The 18,173-nt window shown below is 37.4% G+C and overlaps 1 protein-coding gene across 2 annotated transcripts in view; it reads left to right on the plus strand.

Annotated features, from left to right (window-relative positions):
* The window catches only part of CHMP4C (charged multivesicular body protein 4C), a 42,873-nt gene extending 25,114 nt beyond the window's left edge, over positions 1 to 17,759 (plus strand). Inside the window, exons 2-5 of one of the 2 annotated variants that reach the window (XM_043975887.1) lie at positions 10,316 to 10,493; positions 12,613 to 12,727; positions 16,539 to 16,698; positions 16,925 to 17,759. In XM_043975887.1, the coding sequence (XP_043831822.1) occupies positions 10,316 to 10,493; positions 12,613 to 12,727; positions 16,539 to 16,698; positions 16,925 to 16,986 (515 nt within the window). In that variant the 3' untranslated portion in view covers positions 16,987 to 17,759. The remainder of the gene's footprint in view (positions 1 to 10,315; positions 10,494 to 12,612; positions 12,728 to 16,538; positions 16,699 to 16,924) is intronic. The other variant, XM_043975888.1, reaches the window with a different exon arrangement.
* The last annotated feature ends 414 nt before the right edge of the window (positions 17,760 to 18,173 follow it).

Consider the following 18,173-nt stretch of genomic DNA (forward strand, 5'->3'; position numbering starts at 1 on the left):
GGGAATTGAAAAGATAAATAACACAAAATTCCTATTGCTGGTCATTGTTTCATCAGGAAACCAGGTCCTATGGTCACAAATCACTCCTCTAGGTCTGAACAGGTGCAGCAAATATTTCCAAAACTTAGGTAAGTTGTAGCCTAGGAGCAATTAATCTCATTTCTGATCTCTCTCCAAGCAAACAGCTATTAAGGAACAAATGGCTCTATCCAGGCCAAGGAGTACATTGTACTTAGATAAAGTTGTAGACTTTAGATAAAGTTGTAGACTTTTAGATAAAGTTGTAGAGTAGCCTTCACCTACCAAAGTGGCCAGCAGAAGACTGGTCCTGAATAAAGTCAGTTCTGTACATCCAAATTCAGTAGCACATAGAGAGTGATATTCACTGTCCTAATTCCATTACCCTCTCCTCAAAGAGGGATTGATCCATAAACAAAACTGAATTCACTACACTTAGACATTTCAAACTGGAAGTGCTATAAGTCATCTAAAACTCAACCTTTCCAAAACTGAACTCAGTGTTTTTTCCCTATGAGGCAGCTAGGTAGTGAGGTAGATAAGAGCACTGGGCTTGGAATCAAGGAGATTAAGCTTCATGAGTTCAAATCTGACCTCAGGAACTTACTAGCTCTGTGCCTTGACCCTGCTTACCTCAGTTTCCTCATCTGTAAAATGAACTGGAGAAGGAAACAACAAACGACTCCAGTATCTTTGCCAAGAAAACTCCAAAATGGAGTTACAGGAAGTCCTGACACAACTGAACAACAATAACAACCTTTCCCCTAAAACCCACCTGTCTTTCTCAAACTTCTTTGTTGCTATAGAGCAGGGTTTCTTAAACTTTTTCTACTCGCGATCCCTTTTCTCCTGAGAAATTTTACATGACTCTGGGTACATAGGCATATAAAATAGGTATACATAGCCTTTTACTGTTGCCAAACTTTTCGTGACACCCACATTCAGTTACTCGATCCCATATGAGGTCATAGCCCACAGTTTAAGAAGCTTTGGTGTAGAGAGCATATTCCTAGTTACCCCGGCTTGTGACCTTAGAGTCATCCTCATTGTTACTTACCCTACAAAGACAATCAATTGCCATACTATTGCATCCATTTCCACAGTATTTCTTCTTGCCACCCAAACATTCATCATATTAGGTCAGGCCCTCATCATTTCTCACCTTGGACTATTATAATAGTCTCCTGTTTGTTCTTCCTACCTCAAGTCTATGCTTGCCTCAATCCCTCCTCCCCAGAGACACCTAAAGGATTCACTATTACTTACTAAAATCTGGTAGTTCGCTATTACTTCTAGGATCAAATGCAAACTACTCTTTTTGAAATTTGAAGCTCTTCACAATCTGGACCTCTACGTATACAGGCCTACTCAGTTTTCCTCACACACAATACTCTATTTCTTTTCATGCCTTTGTATTGGTTGTGCCCCATGCTTGGTTGGTTTTTTTGTTTGTTTGTTTGGTTTGGTTTGGTTTTGCCCCATACTTGCAATTCTCTCTCCTCCCTCAACTGTTCCTCATGGAAACCCTGGCTTACTTCAAGATGTAGGCAAAATTCCACCTTATTCCATTTTCTAGCCCACCCACCTTCTGATGCCATCCCCTCCAAGATTAATATCTGCTTTTTTTGTATTTTCTATATATTTCTTCATATGTATAGGTTGTCTTTAGTAAAGACAGCTTCTTGAGGGCAGGCAAGGACTGCTTTGCTTTTGTCTTTGTAACCCTGGCACTTAGCATGGAGCCTGTCACATAGTGGGAACTAGGGATTGGTTCAAATAAAGAGATTTGTGTTCATATTTCTAGTTTTAACTTCTAAGCAACTGTACTTTGATTTTTCTAAGCCTGCTTGTATATGAGCATAAATGTCGTTAATTGTTGTTGCCTACAAGAATATCTTCCCAATTTTCTAATCTTATCATCCTGGCCTTTGCCTCTAGGAGGCATTATATATATATTTTTAAGGCAATTGGAGTTAAGTGACTTGCCCAGGGTCACACAGCTAGTAAGTGTTAAGAGTCTGAGGTCAGATTTGAACTCAGGTCCTCCTGACTCCCGGGCCAGTGCTCTATCCATTGTGCCACCTAGCTGCCCCGGAGGCATTATATTTCTTACCTCATTTATGGTACACATATTATTCTCTTTCCCTTTTAATAACAGTGTCATTTGTTGTTTCAGTGATTTCTTAAGTACCCATTATGTACAGAGCACTATTCTCAGACTAGAGTTAAATCTCAGAAAAGCAGCTCTGCTCATCCAGCTATTACATTGTCCTCAGACCAAATCTCTATAAAACCACACCAGGTATATTTGCATAGTCCACCTGTATTTCAGTGTTTGTTAGGGAGCAGGTTTGGCTTCTCAATTGTTTTAAATGATATGTACTACATCATTTGTTTTTTGTAGGAATTGTGATATAAGTTGGAACTATTCTTAGGTATTACTTTTTCACCTTTTCCTCTCATGGTTTAAGTTTCAAGATGCATGTTGTCTACTAATACATACACTTAAATGTGACATAGTTTGCAAAGTACTTAGAATTAAAGTTAAGAAAACAATTTTAGTTCCCTTCCTAGAAAATACCACATGCTTTTGAAAACAGTGCTGAAAAGAAATTAGAACACAATTATAATAACTTTTAGTTAATGAATAACAATTGGGCTCAGAACTTCTATAGTCCCTTAACCAGTTTGACAAGACTGGGAGGAGCAAGGATTTGGACATTCCACTTGATTGTATTTTTGGGTGGTGACAGATATTCCTAATTGTTTTGTACTCCTTTTAGGAAGGATATTTGGAGGGTAGCTAGGTGGTGCAGTGGATAAAGCACCAGCCCTGGATTCAGGAGGACCTGAGTTTAAATCTGGCCTCAGACAGTTGACATTTTACTAGCTGTGTGACCCTGGGCAAGTCACTTAACCCTCATTCCCCCACCAAAAAAAAAAAAAAGAATCATTAGAACTTTGTACCCTTTTAGATGTACATGTTTTTCTCTCTTCAATTAAGGTCTGATGAGAATAAGCTTCCAGAAATACTAGCCCTCCACCCCCACTTGCTTCCACTACAATAGTTCTTCCATTAATGCCTTGCTTGTATGAGATAATTGCTCCATTTTACCTCTCTGTACCCAATTCTATTTTAAGAATCATCCCGTCATACTCATCTCAACCCCATGCCTTCTATATATGCTTTTTCAAACTACCAAAGTAATGATAGCATTCTTAAGAGCATAAATAACATTTTCCCCATAAGAAGAAAACAGTTTGACCTTTTTCAGTCCCTTATAATTGGTCTTTAATGTTGACCATATGTTTTTCTTGGATCCATTGAGTTATGATGGTCTTTTTGTTACAAATACTTGAAAGTCTTTCAATTCATTAAATGTCCATTTTCTTTTTCCATTTAGGATTATACTCAGTTTTGCTGAGTAAGAAGTTATTCTTGTTTGCAAATCCTTTGCTCTTAGAATGTTTCAAGCCCTTCACTCTTTTTTCTTGTATTTTCTCTCTTCAGTCTTTTCTTTGGATTAGTTGTTTTTCTAATGAGATGTTTCATATTCTTTTCAATTTTTCTTCTTTGGATTTTGTTTTATTATTTCTTTGTGTCTCATAGTGTTGTTAGTTTCCCCTTGTTCAATTATGTTTTTAAGGAGTTATTTTCTTCCTTAAGTTTTTGGACCTCTTTTTTCCAATTGTTTGACATGATAATTTTCTTGGATTGCTCTTATCTTTTCCCTAATTTTCCCTCAACCTTCCCTATTTGATTTTTAAAATCCTTTTAAATCTCTTCTAGAAATGCTTCTTGGGCTTGTGACCATTCACTATTTTACTTTGAAGTAGAAGTGACTTTTTAAAATTTCACTATTTTTTTCTGAGTATGAACCCAGATCTTCTCTATCCCTATGGTAGCTATCTATGGTTGGGTTCTTTCTCCTTTGCTTACTCATCATTTTTTATTGTTTTAGTCAGGTTTTAGTCCTGAGGTGTGGGGGGTGATACCTCAGGCTTCAATTTTTTCATACAGTTATTTTCTAGGCATTGTCTAGGGGCTCAACCATGGGCACTCCTCCCTGTCCTTGAGCCAAGGCTAGGGTTCCAAGCTGTGTTGTCACTGCAAATGCTTTTGTTCCCTGTAATCACTCTTGTGGCTGTGAACTTCAGCTCTCCCTTCTGCCCTGGAACTGAAACCAGGGACTCCATTCTCCTGCAAGTGTTTATAGTCAGCAGGGTCACCTCCCCTCTGCTACTGCACTCACTGGGTATGTACTCATTCCTCCTCCCCTTGAATTGCATCCAGTCAGCACACATGGGCCTGGCATCCCACAACAGCAGAGAGTACTTTAGTCTATCTCTACTCAGCTGTTTGATTCCCACACTGTCTGTAAGGTGGGTCTGTCTCCCAACCAGGGCTTGTGTTTGTAGATTTAGCAAAGTCTCCTGTGGAAGTTTTCACTTCATTTAGGCCAAACCTCAAATTGTCTTAGGAGGACAACTGCTTTACCCCCAGCTTTTTTTTTTTTTTTTGTGGGGCAATGGGGGTTAAGTGACTTGTAAGTGTCAAGTGTCTGAGGCCGGATTTGAACTCAGGTCCTTCTGACTCCAGGGCCAGTGCTTTATCCACTGCGCCACCTAGCTGCTCCCCTACCCAAGCTTTTAATCATTTCTGCTGCTTACAGTTTACTTTGCAGCAATATTTTATCTTGTTTGTCAGAGAAATTTGGAGAGCCCAGTATTTTCTGTTTTATTCCACCATTTACCAGAATCTTCTCCATTTTTCTTCTTTCATGTCTTTGTACAGGTTGTGCACCATTCTTCTAAGGCTCTCTTCCTCCTCAGCTGGACCTCTTAGAATCCCTAGTTTCCTCCTGTTGCCCTTGATATTTCTGACTTCCTTGTCATGAAGCTGTGACAGGGGCAGCAAGATCCTGTTGCTGTCACTTTAGGTTTGGGATTGTGGATCAATAGTCACAAACTCATATAGAGCACCACCTGGTGGGTGATGCAGACATTGCATTCCTTTTCTAGATAATTGTTACAGTGACTTTGGGAATGTAAGCCTAAGGAAAGATGCTTATAGATATGGACTACTGTATTTACACTTCAGTGCCATCACTGCTGAGTACCAACGGTCACGTGACACAAAATATCAGAGGTGCAGATAGAGAAATTTAATGAACAATAAAAATGTTCTTTGGTAAATGTTCACGAAGAAAGGAAAATGAAATGGTTTTAAGCTCATTCAAGCTCTAGTAGTTTCTGATAATAGAGTATATCTTTGCAGCAAATCAGAATTTTTGTGTCATCCCAGTACGTTCTCTTTCTCTGCTAGAGAGTGGTGAATATAAACTGACATGCTCTTAAACAATCCAGTTCTCTGTTTTCTAGATTCATTCATGACTATCAGTCACTTTTCTGTTTACAGAAGATTATCCTTTTGTAGATTATTGCAATTTCTGAAGTTACAGTTTATTTTATATTACTGGCTTTATATTTTAGATTGACAGCTTCTTTGTGCTGTGCAGGGAAGTCTCAAAGTAGTATGTTTCCAAATTACATTTTGCTATAGGTTAGGTCAAAGATAGTTTCTTGTTTATATAAATGGTTACCTAGGGCTTTCTTGATGCACAGGCAACTGCTTCTGTAAGCTGATATGAAGAATTCTGGGAAAGGCCCACTTATCTCAGAATATTTATCCTATTATCTTTCTTCCTTTGCTTAAAATCTTTGAATTACTGATTTGATTATTTTTAGTTAAAACACTGTAGCCTTTTCTAAAATGTAAATATTAAATAATAGTTAACTGTTATAGAGTGTATTACACACATATAGTATTTCATTTGATCCTCACAGAAAATCTATGAGGTAAGTAGTATATTATTACAGATGAGGAAACTGAGACTAAGAAGTTAAATACTTTGGCCAAAGTTAAAACAGATTGTATGTGGTAGAAGCAGGATTGAAAGTCAGGTCTCTGACTTCCACCATATAATACTGCCTTCCTAACTAATTATTTGAAGGGTTTAATGCATCAAACCACCTTAAACTTTTAATATTTTATTAATTGACCAGCTGATGACTAGCAGAAACAAGGTTTGGAGGTAATAGAACACAATACAGCTAAATTTTCATAGGACAAGGAGGGGTCCAAAAGGATTCTGGGCATTGGACATTCCCAATATTAGGGAGGGCAGATCTCAAGAGAGTGGGGGCCCCTGAGGAGCCAGGGCTCAGCTTTAGGGCTTTAAGGAAGTGGGAGTTAGGAAGGGTGAAAAGAAAAATGGCAGACATTTAAAGACAGACTTTTTGGGGGCAGCTAGGTGGCCCAGTGGATAAAGCACTGGCCCTAGATTCAGGAGGACCTGAGTTAAAATCTGGCTTCAGACACTTGACACTTACTAGCTGTGTGACCCTGGGCCAGTCACTTAATACTCATTGCCCTGCAAAATAAATAAATAAATGAATAAATGAATGAATGAATGAATGAATAAATAAATAAATAAAAGACTGACTTTTTCAACTCCATATGTTTTACCACAGGCTCCTGGTTCCATCTATATTATGTGGAGCCTTATTAGTTTCAGTCAAAAGATAGATGATCATCTGTCAGATACTGTAGAGGAAATTCTTGCATGGGGTGGAAGGTTAGTCTAGATAATTAGATGACCTCTAAGATCCTTTCTAATGCTAAGATCTTATGACTGTATGTAACCATTTTCTGATTTATATTTTTATTTATATAAATATCCTTAATATCTATATAAATATATTCATTTATATTTTATCTCTTTTAATATCTATTCTAGAATATTGACTTAATATATTATTGTATATAAATATATAGAAGACCTAGGAGTCTGGGTTTTGTCTGAATGGAATCCAGAACACATTCTAGAAAGATTTTTTTTCTTTTTTGGGATGGTAGAGGGGGTGCATCTTTTCCTTTTGTTTTTAAGACAATATTAATATTTCTTACCAAGGTCAACATGGTCATCTTAAAACCTCTGATTCTGGAGGCCTAGTTTTTCTTACAACAAGCTATCTCTGCTTTAGACATCTCCCTTTCTCCTGCTGGCACCATCTCAATTTGCTGGAAACTCCTTTGCCTGGAAACTTCCATGCAAGCAACTTTTATCTTCCAACCAGGATCACTTAATGCCTTGTGCCTGACATCAGAAGTAGAAGAGCAATCATCCATGAAGGAGACCCCAAAATGCATTTGGGTCTTCAGCATTCCTTAATTGCTCTGTTATATGGATTAATAATTTGGGAGGGATGGCAAGAACTTGGTGTAATGATGCATAAACTTCACTCTTACAGGACCATTGACCATCCCTAGTTGTAGTTCTTCCCTGTTGCAGTTTTGTATGTGTCAGCTGCTGTCCCAGTGTCCTTCTTGTGATAGCACCTAGATGGCACAATGAGAGAGGGCTGGAGTCAGGAAGTCCTGACTTCAAAGCCAGCCTCAGATCCCCACTAACTCTATGACCCTGGGCAAGTCACAACTTCTGCCTGCCCCAGTTTTCTCACCTATACAATGGGAATAATAATAATAGCACCTATCTCCTAGGGCAGTTGTGAAGATAAAATGAGACATGAATTTGTAAAACACTCTGTAAACCTTAAATAAGTGCTATTATTATATTATTTTATTTATGTTATATGCTATGATTATTATATTATAAGGTAGTAAATAAGACATTGCACTTAAAATCCAAAATACCAACACTCAAATTCTGCCTAAGTCAGTGTGACCCTGCCTGGACAGGTCACAAGACTAAGCACATTTAGTCTTGCTGTGCCTCAGTTTCCTCATGTGTAAAATGAGGGGATTGGACTTCATGACCATTAATATCCCTTACAGATCTAAATCTATGATTCTTTGATCCTTCTCCATGTTCCTAGTCTTGGATATATCCACTTAAACCACATAATCTTCCATAAAATAATCAAGACTGATTTCTTTAGTTTAGGGAAGTCCTAGTGAAGAAATTCCTCCCAACAAATATGACAACTGTTCAGCAAACTTTTCATCTTATATAGTGGCCTGGGATCACTAAGACGTCTGAGGCATTCTGTGATGAAAACAAAAGACTTTTATTTGGTACATTTAAGGAAATAGTGGATAGAGGACAGGCCTCAGAATCAGGAAGAACTTGGTTTCATCATAGAATGGCAGGTCTCATTCTTCTGTGAAGTCTCATTAAATCTTAGATGGATTGCAGTAGCTATCTTTTTTCCTGTTTCTTCACTGTATCTCTTTCCTCTGATTTCCTTCAAGACTCACTTGAAATCCTGTCTTCTTCAAGAAGGTTATCCTTTCTCCCCAACTCCTTTACCCAAAGCCTCACCTATGAAACTGCTTCCCATTTTATACTATGTGTGCCTTGTATGTACATAGTTGTTTACATGCTCTCTCCCTCAAGAGAATGGCTGCTCCTTGGGATCAGGATCTATATTTTAGCCTTTCTTTTTATCTCTAGTGCCTTACACAAAGTAAACATTTAATAAATGATTGTTGACTGACTGATCTGGGACACATTGTAGTAATTTCTATCCTTTTCCTCCCAACATTTATTCCGTTACATTTCCAGTTCTGGCCACATTTTCTCCAAATTCTTTACAGGACTCTAGATGTGTATCATGTACTTAGAAAACTTGAGAAGGTCTAAGGATTTAAAAAAATTAATTGGGGGGCTCTAGGTGGTGCAGTGGATAAAGCACCAGCCCTGGATTCAGGAGGACCTGAGTTCAAATTTGGCCTCAGACACTTGACACTTACTAGTAGTGTGACCCTGAGAAAGTCACTTAACCTCCATTGCCCTGCCTAAAATAAAATAAAATACAGAGGATTAAAAAAAATTAATTCAGAGCAGCTAGGTGGCACAGTAGATAGAGCACCGGCCCTGGAGTCAGGAGGACCTGAGTGCAAATCCAGCCTCAGCCACTTAACACTAGCTGTGTGACCCTGGGAAAGCCACTTGACCCTCATTGCCCCACCAAAAAAAAAAAATTTAATTGGATATAGAAAGGGAATTCTTCTTATCTAGCACACACTCTATACTCTTATCTTCATTTCTGTCCCTTAAATTCTCATTCATTCATTTATCATCCTTCTCCAGTGGTCAGTCAAATATCTTTCCATTGGAATTATTTTACAGAGCTAGCAGTGAAACCACACAATTTAACAAAACAAGTCCATTATGGGATTCACAACAGTCTGTTATTACTTTCCAGTTGTTTTCATACTTATATTCTTCCACAATCCACTCTCTATGAATAGCTCTAACTATTCTAGGAAAGGGCAGCAATTAGAAATATTTCAGTATAAAATGAAATCTTTCACGAATTTCATAGAGTAGTGGTGATCTTGGGTTCTCAAAAACTATGCCCAGAGAGCGCAAGTTTGGTAGGCCTCACCTGCTGGAAAGCTCTTATCTATAGGCTTCAAGTCTTTAAGTATCTATAGATTTCAAGTCTATAAGTATGTCTATAGTCTAATGTTGGCTACTAGCTTAGCCAATTTCAGAGGAGCTGATTGTTGGTCATCAGGTGTTAACATTTTTTGGTTACAGAAAGTCAAGAAAGATGGTCTACCAAGGCAAAGAAGGGTTGTGATATGCATTAGTGGAGGGAATATCTGCATTGATGGAACCATGATAAAGTCTATGGGCTATGCAGTTTGCTTTCCTTTGTGTCTTTAATGGGAAAAGAAGCTTGCTTCCTTGTCTTTTGTTTTTATTTGCTTGTTCTTTGCAAGAATAGTGTGAATAAAGGCAGAGGAGAAAGAGGAAGCATAGTGTGGTGCAGAGAATCCTGGATCTGAAGTCATGGAGCATGAGTTTGAACCTTAGCGATACCACCTACTCCCTGTGTGATATGGGGCAAGTCACTTAGCCTCCCTGGACCTCAGTTTCCTCACCTAAAAAATTAATGAATAGAACTAGATGTCCCTTTCCAACTCTAAGTCTACAATACTATAAAATGGATGAATCCTATGAAAGGCATATGGAGAGCCACTCTCAGAACCAGAAAGACATGACCCAAGTCCTGTCTTTGAAACCTGCATTGATAGAGTGAATTTCCTCATCTGAGACTTTCTTCTACTGATAAAATTAAAGGTTCCAGTCTCTATCCCTTTGGAATGAAAGATATGGTAGAAAAGACAAGTTTTATTTTCAAATGTTTTTATCTTCCAGTTGCTGAATCCACCACGCTGAGCACTGAGTAAGCACCCAATACATAGTTGTTGAATGGATGAATTGGCCTCTGGCTTTCTAAACTTGACTTCTTATTTGCCTAGCGGCATTACAGGCACTAAAGAGAAAGAAGAGGTTTGAGAAACAGTTGACTCAGATTGATGGCACACTTTCCACCATTGAGTTCCAGAGAGAAGCCCTGGAAAATTCCCATACCAACACAGAAGTGTTAAAGAACATGGGCTTAGCTGCAAAAGCCATGAAAGCAGTTCATGAAAATATGTGAGTGGTTTTGGTTTTCTTTCTCAGTCAGCAATTCCTCCTCTGGAAAGTATTCTTAGGAAGAAACAAGTGGCTGACTTGAAGCAGAATGAGTTTCGTTTGTGCTGTGATGATCTGGTGTGTTCTCCAATAAATCCAGTGTAGTATATCCTGAATTGGATACTCTATTGGGGCAGGGGTGGGTGTTGAGGGGAATAACAGCTTTCGGGGCTCCTATCATGCCTGGGTGGATTAGAAAGTTTCCTATTATATGGTATGATTTCAGAGGCCAGGATTATTCTACTCTGCTTCGCTTTGCTGAAATGACTTTGACCAATGGGGAAAATTTTTGTAATTACAGATAAACTTTAAAATCTAAATATTGAAAGAAGTAGCACATTCATTTAAATTCATACTGGGATGTGAGTTAAATCCTTCCTTTTTTTCAGAGCATATTTTGATGGTGAGGCAGGCTGGAGAGAGTCCAGAGAATTGGCTACCTGAGAGAAAGTACTTTTGGTACCACAAAGTCGGGGAAGGGCAGAGAAAAGGGAAGTTTGGGATCTACCCATGGTTAGACATGGTAACTTCCTTATCAATCAGTTTGACTTGCCATTTTGAAAACCAGGGAGAGAACATTCTACTTGTCAAAGTGAGACTCTCCTAATGACACTTGTACATCCTGCCTGTATTCTAAAATAGATCCTATAATTAGAAATATTGCAATTACAGATGACAACTAGCTTCCACTTCTTCCCTGACAACGCCCAAACTTAGTATTGCCCCAGATTGCCCTCTATTTTTTTTGGTGAGGCAATTGGGGTTAAGTGACTTGCCCAGGTTCACACAGCTAGTAAGTGTTAAGTGTCTAGGGCTGGATTTGAACTCAGGCCTTCCTGACTCCAGGGCCAGTGCTCTATCTACTGTGCCACCTAGTTGCCCCATTGCCCTCTGTATTTTAATTCATCTCCTGAGTCAAATGTTATCCCCTTCCTGTCTCCACTTCCCACGCTCTCCCCATGGTTATTCCCAAACATTTTTATAACAACCCCAGAAACTGGGACTATTGCAATTAATTTTTACATTAGGAATTTGGGGCAGTATCTGTTAATATATCTGAGCACAACAGTACTCCTGGGGTAAGCTTACTAAGAACTATTGGATGAGAAGATTAATCACTTCCCTTTTACATACAATTAGTTGATTTTTAAAAAATCATCTAACTCCTAGACTGGCTTAGGTTTGCCAACTACATGACTCACATCAAGGGTTGTGCCGAATTAATTTGGGATCCATAGAATTTAGATGAGTGTCAGGCTTCAGGTTGCCAATCTCCTTGGTACTGGAGAGCCCTTACCATATTATGTGTCCCGATCCACTATAAACCCTAGCACTCTGGGCCTTTGAATGCTTGTATTATAAATTCTGAGGTCCTTCAGAGATCAGATCATCAGATTTCAGGATCATGGATCTAAAGCTGGCCTCTATAGCATTCATCATTAACTTGCCACTGGCATAAGTGACTACTTAGAGGCCTACACAATTAACCAAGGTCCCAGAGCAATCAGTATCTGTAAAGGACACGCTTACACTTGTCCCATATGTTTCTATTAGTGGCCGATTTCTGGTAATGAGTATCAAGAACTGCTACTTATGATGTCACTTAAATGGAATGGTACCTGCTAACCTATAGCAACAATCCAACAAAAAGCTGGATTCTTCTGGGAGTTATCAAAATGATATCTTGTCATAAATGGTTCATATTTAAAATTTCCCCCCTTTGCCTCCCCAATCAAACTATAGAAAGGATGTCTTGCTTTGTGTTAACTACAAAATAAATTGATCTTTATCAGAAGAATCTTTTTTTCTTTCTTCAATCCCTATATGACTCTATTCCCCAAATGCAGAGGCCATTTGGGTAGTATTTATACTTGTGCAGGCAAAGTTTTTCTTTTATAATCCAAATATTTAAAAAGTTGATTTTATAAAAATCAGCATTATTTATATGCTCTTCTCTGCAGGGGATTGGTGAATTAGCATACTTTACAGTAAATGGGTTCATTTTTCATGTGGAGTTATGTTTAAATTCATGATTTTAAGCTGAAAACTCAAAATATCTCAATAAAAATTATTTCCCTAGGGACATTAACAAAATAGATGATCTGATGCAAGAGATTACAGAACAGCAAGATATCGCCCAGGAAATCTCAGAAGCATTTTCTCAGCGAGTTGGATTCATTGATGATTTTGATGAGGTTAGTAACACAACAAAGTGGAAATTAGAGCCTAGTCCACTGTAAATGTCAGTGTCTTCAGAAATTCTATCATCTGAAACCTTCTCACCATTCAGAGTATGCAAATGATTTCTTATTTAAAGTATTTATCAATTTAACATTTTTTTTTCTTTTTTGGTTTAGACTTGGGATTTTATTGGTATAAAAATTTCTCAGTAAGAAAACTCCCTCTACTAATGCAGATTGGGACCTGCTTTGCAATTTACAGTCTAAGAGAGTTTCCTAAAGTGAGATCACTCAGAGATCAGATTATCAGATTTCAGGATCAGGGATCTAAAGCTGGCCTCTATAGCATTCATCATTAACTTGCCATTGGCATTAGTGACTACTGAGAGGTCTACACAATTAATCAAGGTCCCAGAGCAATCAGTATCTGTAAAGGACCTCCTTAAGTAACTTGTTTGCCCATGGTCAGTGATGTTAAGTGACATGACTTGCCCACACAGCCGGTATATATGGCAAAGGCAGATGTTGAACCCAGTTATTAATGACACTGAGGTCAAATCTTTGTCTTTTATGACATACTACTTTCTATCAACATATTTCTTATAGATTTATTTTTGTAAGTAAGAAAGAAAACAGAGTCCAGGGAGTGTTTTATTTAAAGGAAAGAAAAATACATTTTGGCAAACAGCCTGCCAATTAAGTTTTTGACTCTTAAAATAAGGACAAATCAGGATGTAATTATGTAAATAAGTTAAGGACTTTTAGTGATTGAAACCTAAATAGCTCCATTAAGAGGAAAAGACTGCTTTCACATCTGGGCAAAACATAATACAGATTGTGTCACTGTGCAAGGAAGAGAACTTAAGCGCTAAAGAGCATAGTAAATGAGAAGGTTAAGCTGACTATTTCTTAGACAATGAAAAAAAATAAATGTGGAGTGGCATTATTAAAAAACTAGTCCCATTAAAACTAATCACAAGTACATGTATATATCATAGTATATGTACAAGGTTTGAAAAAAAGTCTGACTGTGAGAACACAACAAAAAATCAACATGCCTTCTGGAACCACATTATATTCAAATGATTATTAGTAAAAATAATGTCATAGTCAAAAAGAACAATCCAACTCCCAAGAAATAATATCCATAGAAACCAGGAGAGAAAGAAATGGGTACTAATGACTTTAATAGACTATGTAGACTAATAGTCATCTAATGACTGTCAGTGTGGCTGGATGGAGAGAAAAGTGAAATGGCAGTCAGGGTCCAGGATCTGGGTCCAGGATCCAGTTCTGCCACTAGTTAGCTGTGTGACTTCAAAAAAATCACTTAACCTCTCTGAGTCTCTGTTTCCTTATCTATAAAATAAAGTGTTGAACTACATGATAGATCATATACATATGTTTGTATATGTGTGTGTGTGTGTGTGTGTATTTTTTGCTCTATTAGGTTTCATAATTCTTCCTCAGTACTTCAAAGATATGTGATTTCATTGATCTGGTAATTCCCTCCACTGATGTATATAGCACATCCTTCAAATTTTAGGAAACAATTTTTATAAGTTGATGAATCTCCATATCTAACCCCTAGATTTATCATCTTAGGTTTGATCTTCTTCATGGAGCTAGGTTGGTCTTCAGACAACAAACATACAGTATATCACTGGGTCCTTAGTTGAAGCCTTTCCAACTTTGAAGGGCCTATAAGAGCTTAGGTTTCTCTAGCATAATTTTTAAGAACCCAATGTCACTATGCCATGATGAGACATCAGAATAGAATTTTAAAGGTGACATTTGTCAATAGCATAATGATAATTTCTTTCATTTACTATGAAAAATAATCAAGCATTATTCGCAACTATGGGAATTCATACAACCTGAGACCGTGATATGTTCTCTTATTTCTTTATTTATTCCTAAGAGTTTTATCATACAAGAATCAGTTGAAAGAACCAGGCATATTTATTATAGAGGAGAGAAGACCCAATGGGACAGGATAGTTGTCTTGAAAAAATTGAAGGGCTGTCATGTGGAAGAAGGATTAGACTTCTATTTTTCTTCAGAGAGCAGAAAAAGGAGAAACTTCTTAGCAATTCAAGGTATCCCAAAATGGAATGAACTCCTTTTATGTAGCTTGTGTGTGTGTATGTATGTATGTATATATACACATACAGATACAAATACATACATACATACATACATGTATATATATTTTTTCTTCCTTTGCACTCATTTTGGTCTCAGTTGTGTCTGACTCTTTGGGACCCCATTTGGAGTTTTCTTGGCAAAGATACTAGAGTATATTGACATTTCCTTTTCCAGCTCATTTTATAGATGAGGAAACTGAGGCAAACAGGGTTAAGTGACTTGCCCAGGATCACACAGCTAGTGGGTGTCTGAGGTTAGATTTGAACTCAGGAAGAGGAGTATTTCTCACTCCAGGCTCAGCACTCTATCTACTAGCTGCCATATATATGTATGCATGCATGCATATGTATGCATGTGTGTACACACATGTGTATGTCTATATTATACTGTTTCAAAAGTCCAGGATAAATTGTTATTATTTTTGTTGTTTGTTGCTTGTTCTTGAAGAGGATCATGACAATTGGGAGGTGATGTCATGGCTTACAGTGAATTCAATTTAAGTGAGGAAGGGTTTTACAAAGTCACCAGCCTCACTCACCTAAGCCATCCAGGTCCAGTGGTAAGATTTACATCAGGACAACTGGAGATGGCCCCTAATGCAGTGGGAGACCTTGACCTTTTAGACTAAGGCCTTCCAAAGGTCTCAGTTTGCCTGAAGCAATGCTCATTAAGGAATTGAGGCTAACAGTGTCCATTTAAGTCTGACAGTCCCTAGGCCATCTGAAGCCTTCAATAGAGGGACACATTTACCTAAGAGTTAACTCTCTCTCAGAGTGCATTAGGACTACTTTACATTATCTTGACCAGTACTAGAAGAAACAAGCTCTGGACTAAACTGTATTGAGCTGACGTCCAGGGCTAGAACTACATTAACTTTGGAGACAAAGCTAGTTGGACATTTTTTTCTAGACATGTAATATTTTGTACTATTACCCTTTGCTCTAGGTGCTATGGTTTAAATCAACAGACTCACCCAGAATAAAAATATTGTTACATACATTGTGATGAGGACAGAAATGTCATTAGTTTTAGAAGATATTAGGTCACTTTCATAGAACTCATATGTTATCTCCTTTAATCCTTATATCAACCTTATGAAATGGTCAGGGAAAACATTATTAGCTCCATTTTTTCAAGTAAAGAAACTGAGGTTCAGAGAGGAGTTATCACTTAGTCACATTGCTGTGTCAGAGACAAGATTTGAACACGAGTCTTATTATTTTAAGTTGTGAGCTCCTTGAGAAGAGAAACTGCCTTTTCCCTTTCTTTGTATCTCTAGTACTTAGCACAGTAGGTGCTTAATAAATTCTTGTATATTTGACTTGACTTTCCATTTTTTCTTCTAAATAGCATTGGAGTGGTCCATTGAACAAATTAACTGTCAGGTGCAAACTCCTTTCAGAAACTAGGGAGGTTATGTGTTTCCCCAGTATGAATGATTTGAATGGCTGTTTACTGAAGTATCATAAGATTAACTGCATCAAATTTGCAAAATCCCCAAATATTCATTTTTAATTATTGCTCAGTGTTGTAAGAAGAGTTTAGTTTTAAAATAAAAATTCCATCTCATTGAATTTTCACATATCAATTTAGAAAGCAGATGTTCCTGTTATTGTGTACGAGCCAACCCATGTCTTGAGACATTAAATCTGCCATTCTTTGTTTAACTTGTGCTCAGGATGAGTTGATGTCAGAACTTGAAGAATTGGAGCAGGAGGAATTAAATAAGAAGATGACAAATATCAGACTTCCAAATGTACCCTGTACCTCACTGCCAGCCCACCCTGGTAGGCTGCCAAGTGTACCATCCACCTCACATCGATCCCGATCCCGAGCAGGTGAGCTTCCAGCTAAGCTCTTGAGAATTAATTGGTTCCCTAGTAAATAGCCAACTTTTCCATCTCCTACCTATACTAAACGTATTCCAATGCAAAGGACTTGGAGATTACCTCAATGTTGTTAAGTACTTAAATACCTAATAAGTTTTTTTTTTGAACATATGTGATTTTTGATTCTTGAAGCAGCTCATCAATCACTGATTTGCATCCTTTTTTTAAACTACAGCATCTTCTAGGAGGAAAGAAGATGAAGATGACATAAAACAACTGGCAGCTTGGGCTTCTTAAGGCCAAACTACAATTATCATCAGCCTATAGCTATGGGACATGTATAAAATGTTTTGAGTAGAGTTCATTCATATACACTTACTGAGGCCCCATTTGGGAAAACATAGGTAGATTGCCTTTCAATGTTTTAGGCCATGTTTGATTAAAATTCTGTTCATGAACCTCTGACATGCAGGAATCCACATACTTCAAATGAGGAGTGGAAATGTTATGTCATTGACCAGTTTGCAAGTGGCTTAAGAGTAATGTAGCAAGGACTGCAAGGGAAATTATTGCATTTCCCACTATTCTGTTTGTGTATGGGCCTGGCTATATGTGCGTGACACTTGTCAACACACACATATGTCTTTATATGAGGTGTCTGCTATAAGAGGTCTGGAACATGGTAATCATTAGGAGCACTAGTGTGTATCTCCTAGATGCAATTCCAATATAGACTGTACATATACTAGTTATGCTTGAGTTTTTCAGTTTGGAAACTTAAAAGATTCTTCAGATTGACTTTTAATATGTCATTTAGGTTTGAAATTAGGCAACAGATACATTTGCAGTGGCCTATACCACTAATTGTGAATACTACTGGGCCAGGTTCTCATGTATGTGATTTAAGTACTTGGGTAGCTATATTAATGTTTGCAGTCCATTTGAACACCATTAATGTTTCAGTGTACTGTACTCAGTTTAGTGACTCTTATTCTTTTCTATTTGGTTCCATTTGGTTCATGCTTGTAAATTTGTTTCAGATTTATAGCATAGTATTTGTAAATATATGAAAGGGAAAATCTATAGAAATAAAAATTATTTGTAAAAATAATATATTAGACTATATTTTTTATTTATAAAAATTATTAATGTGTTACAGACAACATAGTAAGTAATGTCTTTCTAGATGTGGTTGTATCATTGTTAGAATTTGTCTAGCAGTATTCCCTCATATTTGTATAACAACAATGAGTTAATTTGTACTCAAAAAGATTGGAAAAATGAAAGCTATATTCCCTCTTCTCCTTCCTTTTACTCCCAATAGCACGTAAGTAGATATTCTTTGGTTTAAATCATAGCCTCACTCACAAAAATTTCACAATACACAAAGATCTTTTTAGTATATTAGTTAGAAACCTTCAACTATGCTTCATTTAAATTTTTTTTTAATAAACACTTACTACATATAGAACATCATGTAAGGA

Source organism: Dromiciops gliroides, chromosome 1 (genome assembly GCF_019393635.1).
Source record: "Dromiciops gliroides isolate mDroGli1 chromosome 1, mDroGli1.pri, whole genome shotgun sequence".
Classification (NCBI taxonomy): domain Eukaryota; kingdom Metazoa; phylum Chordata; class Mammalia; order Microbiotheria; family Microbiotheriidae; genus Dromiciops; species Dromiciops gliroides.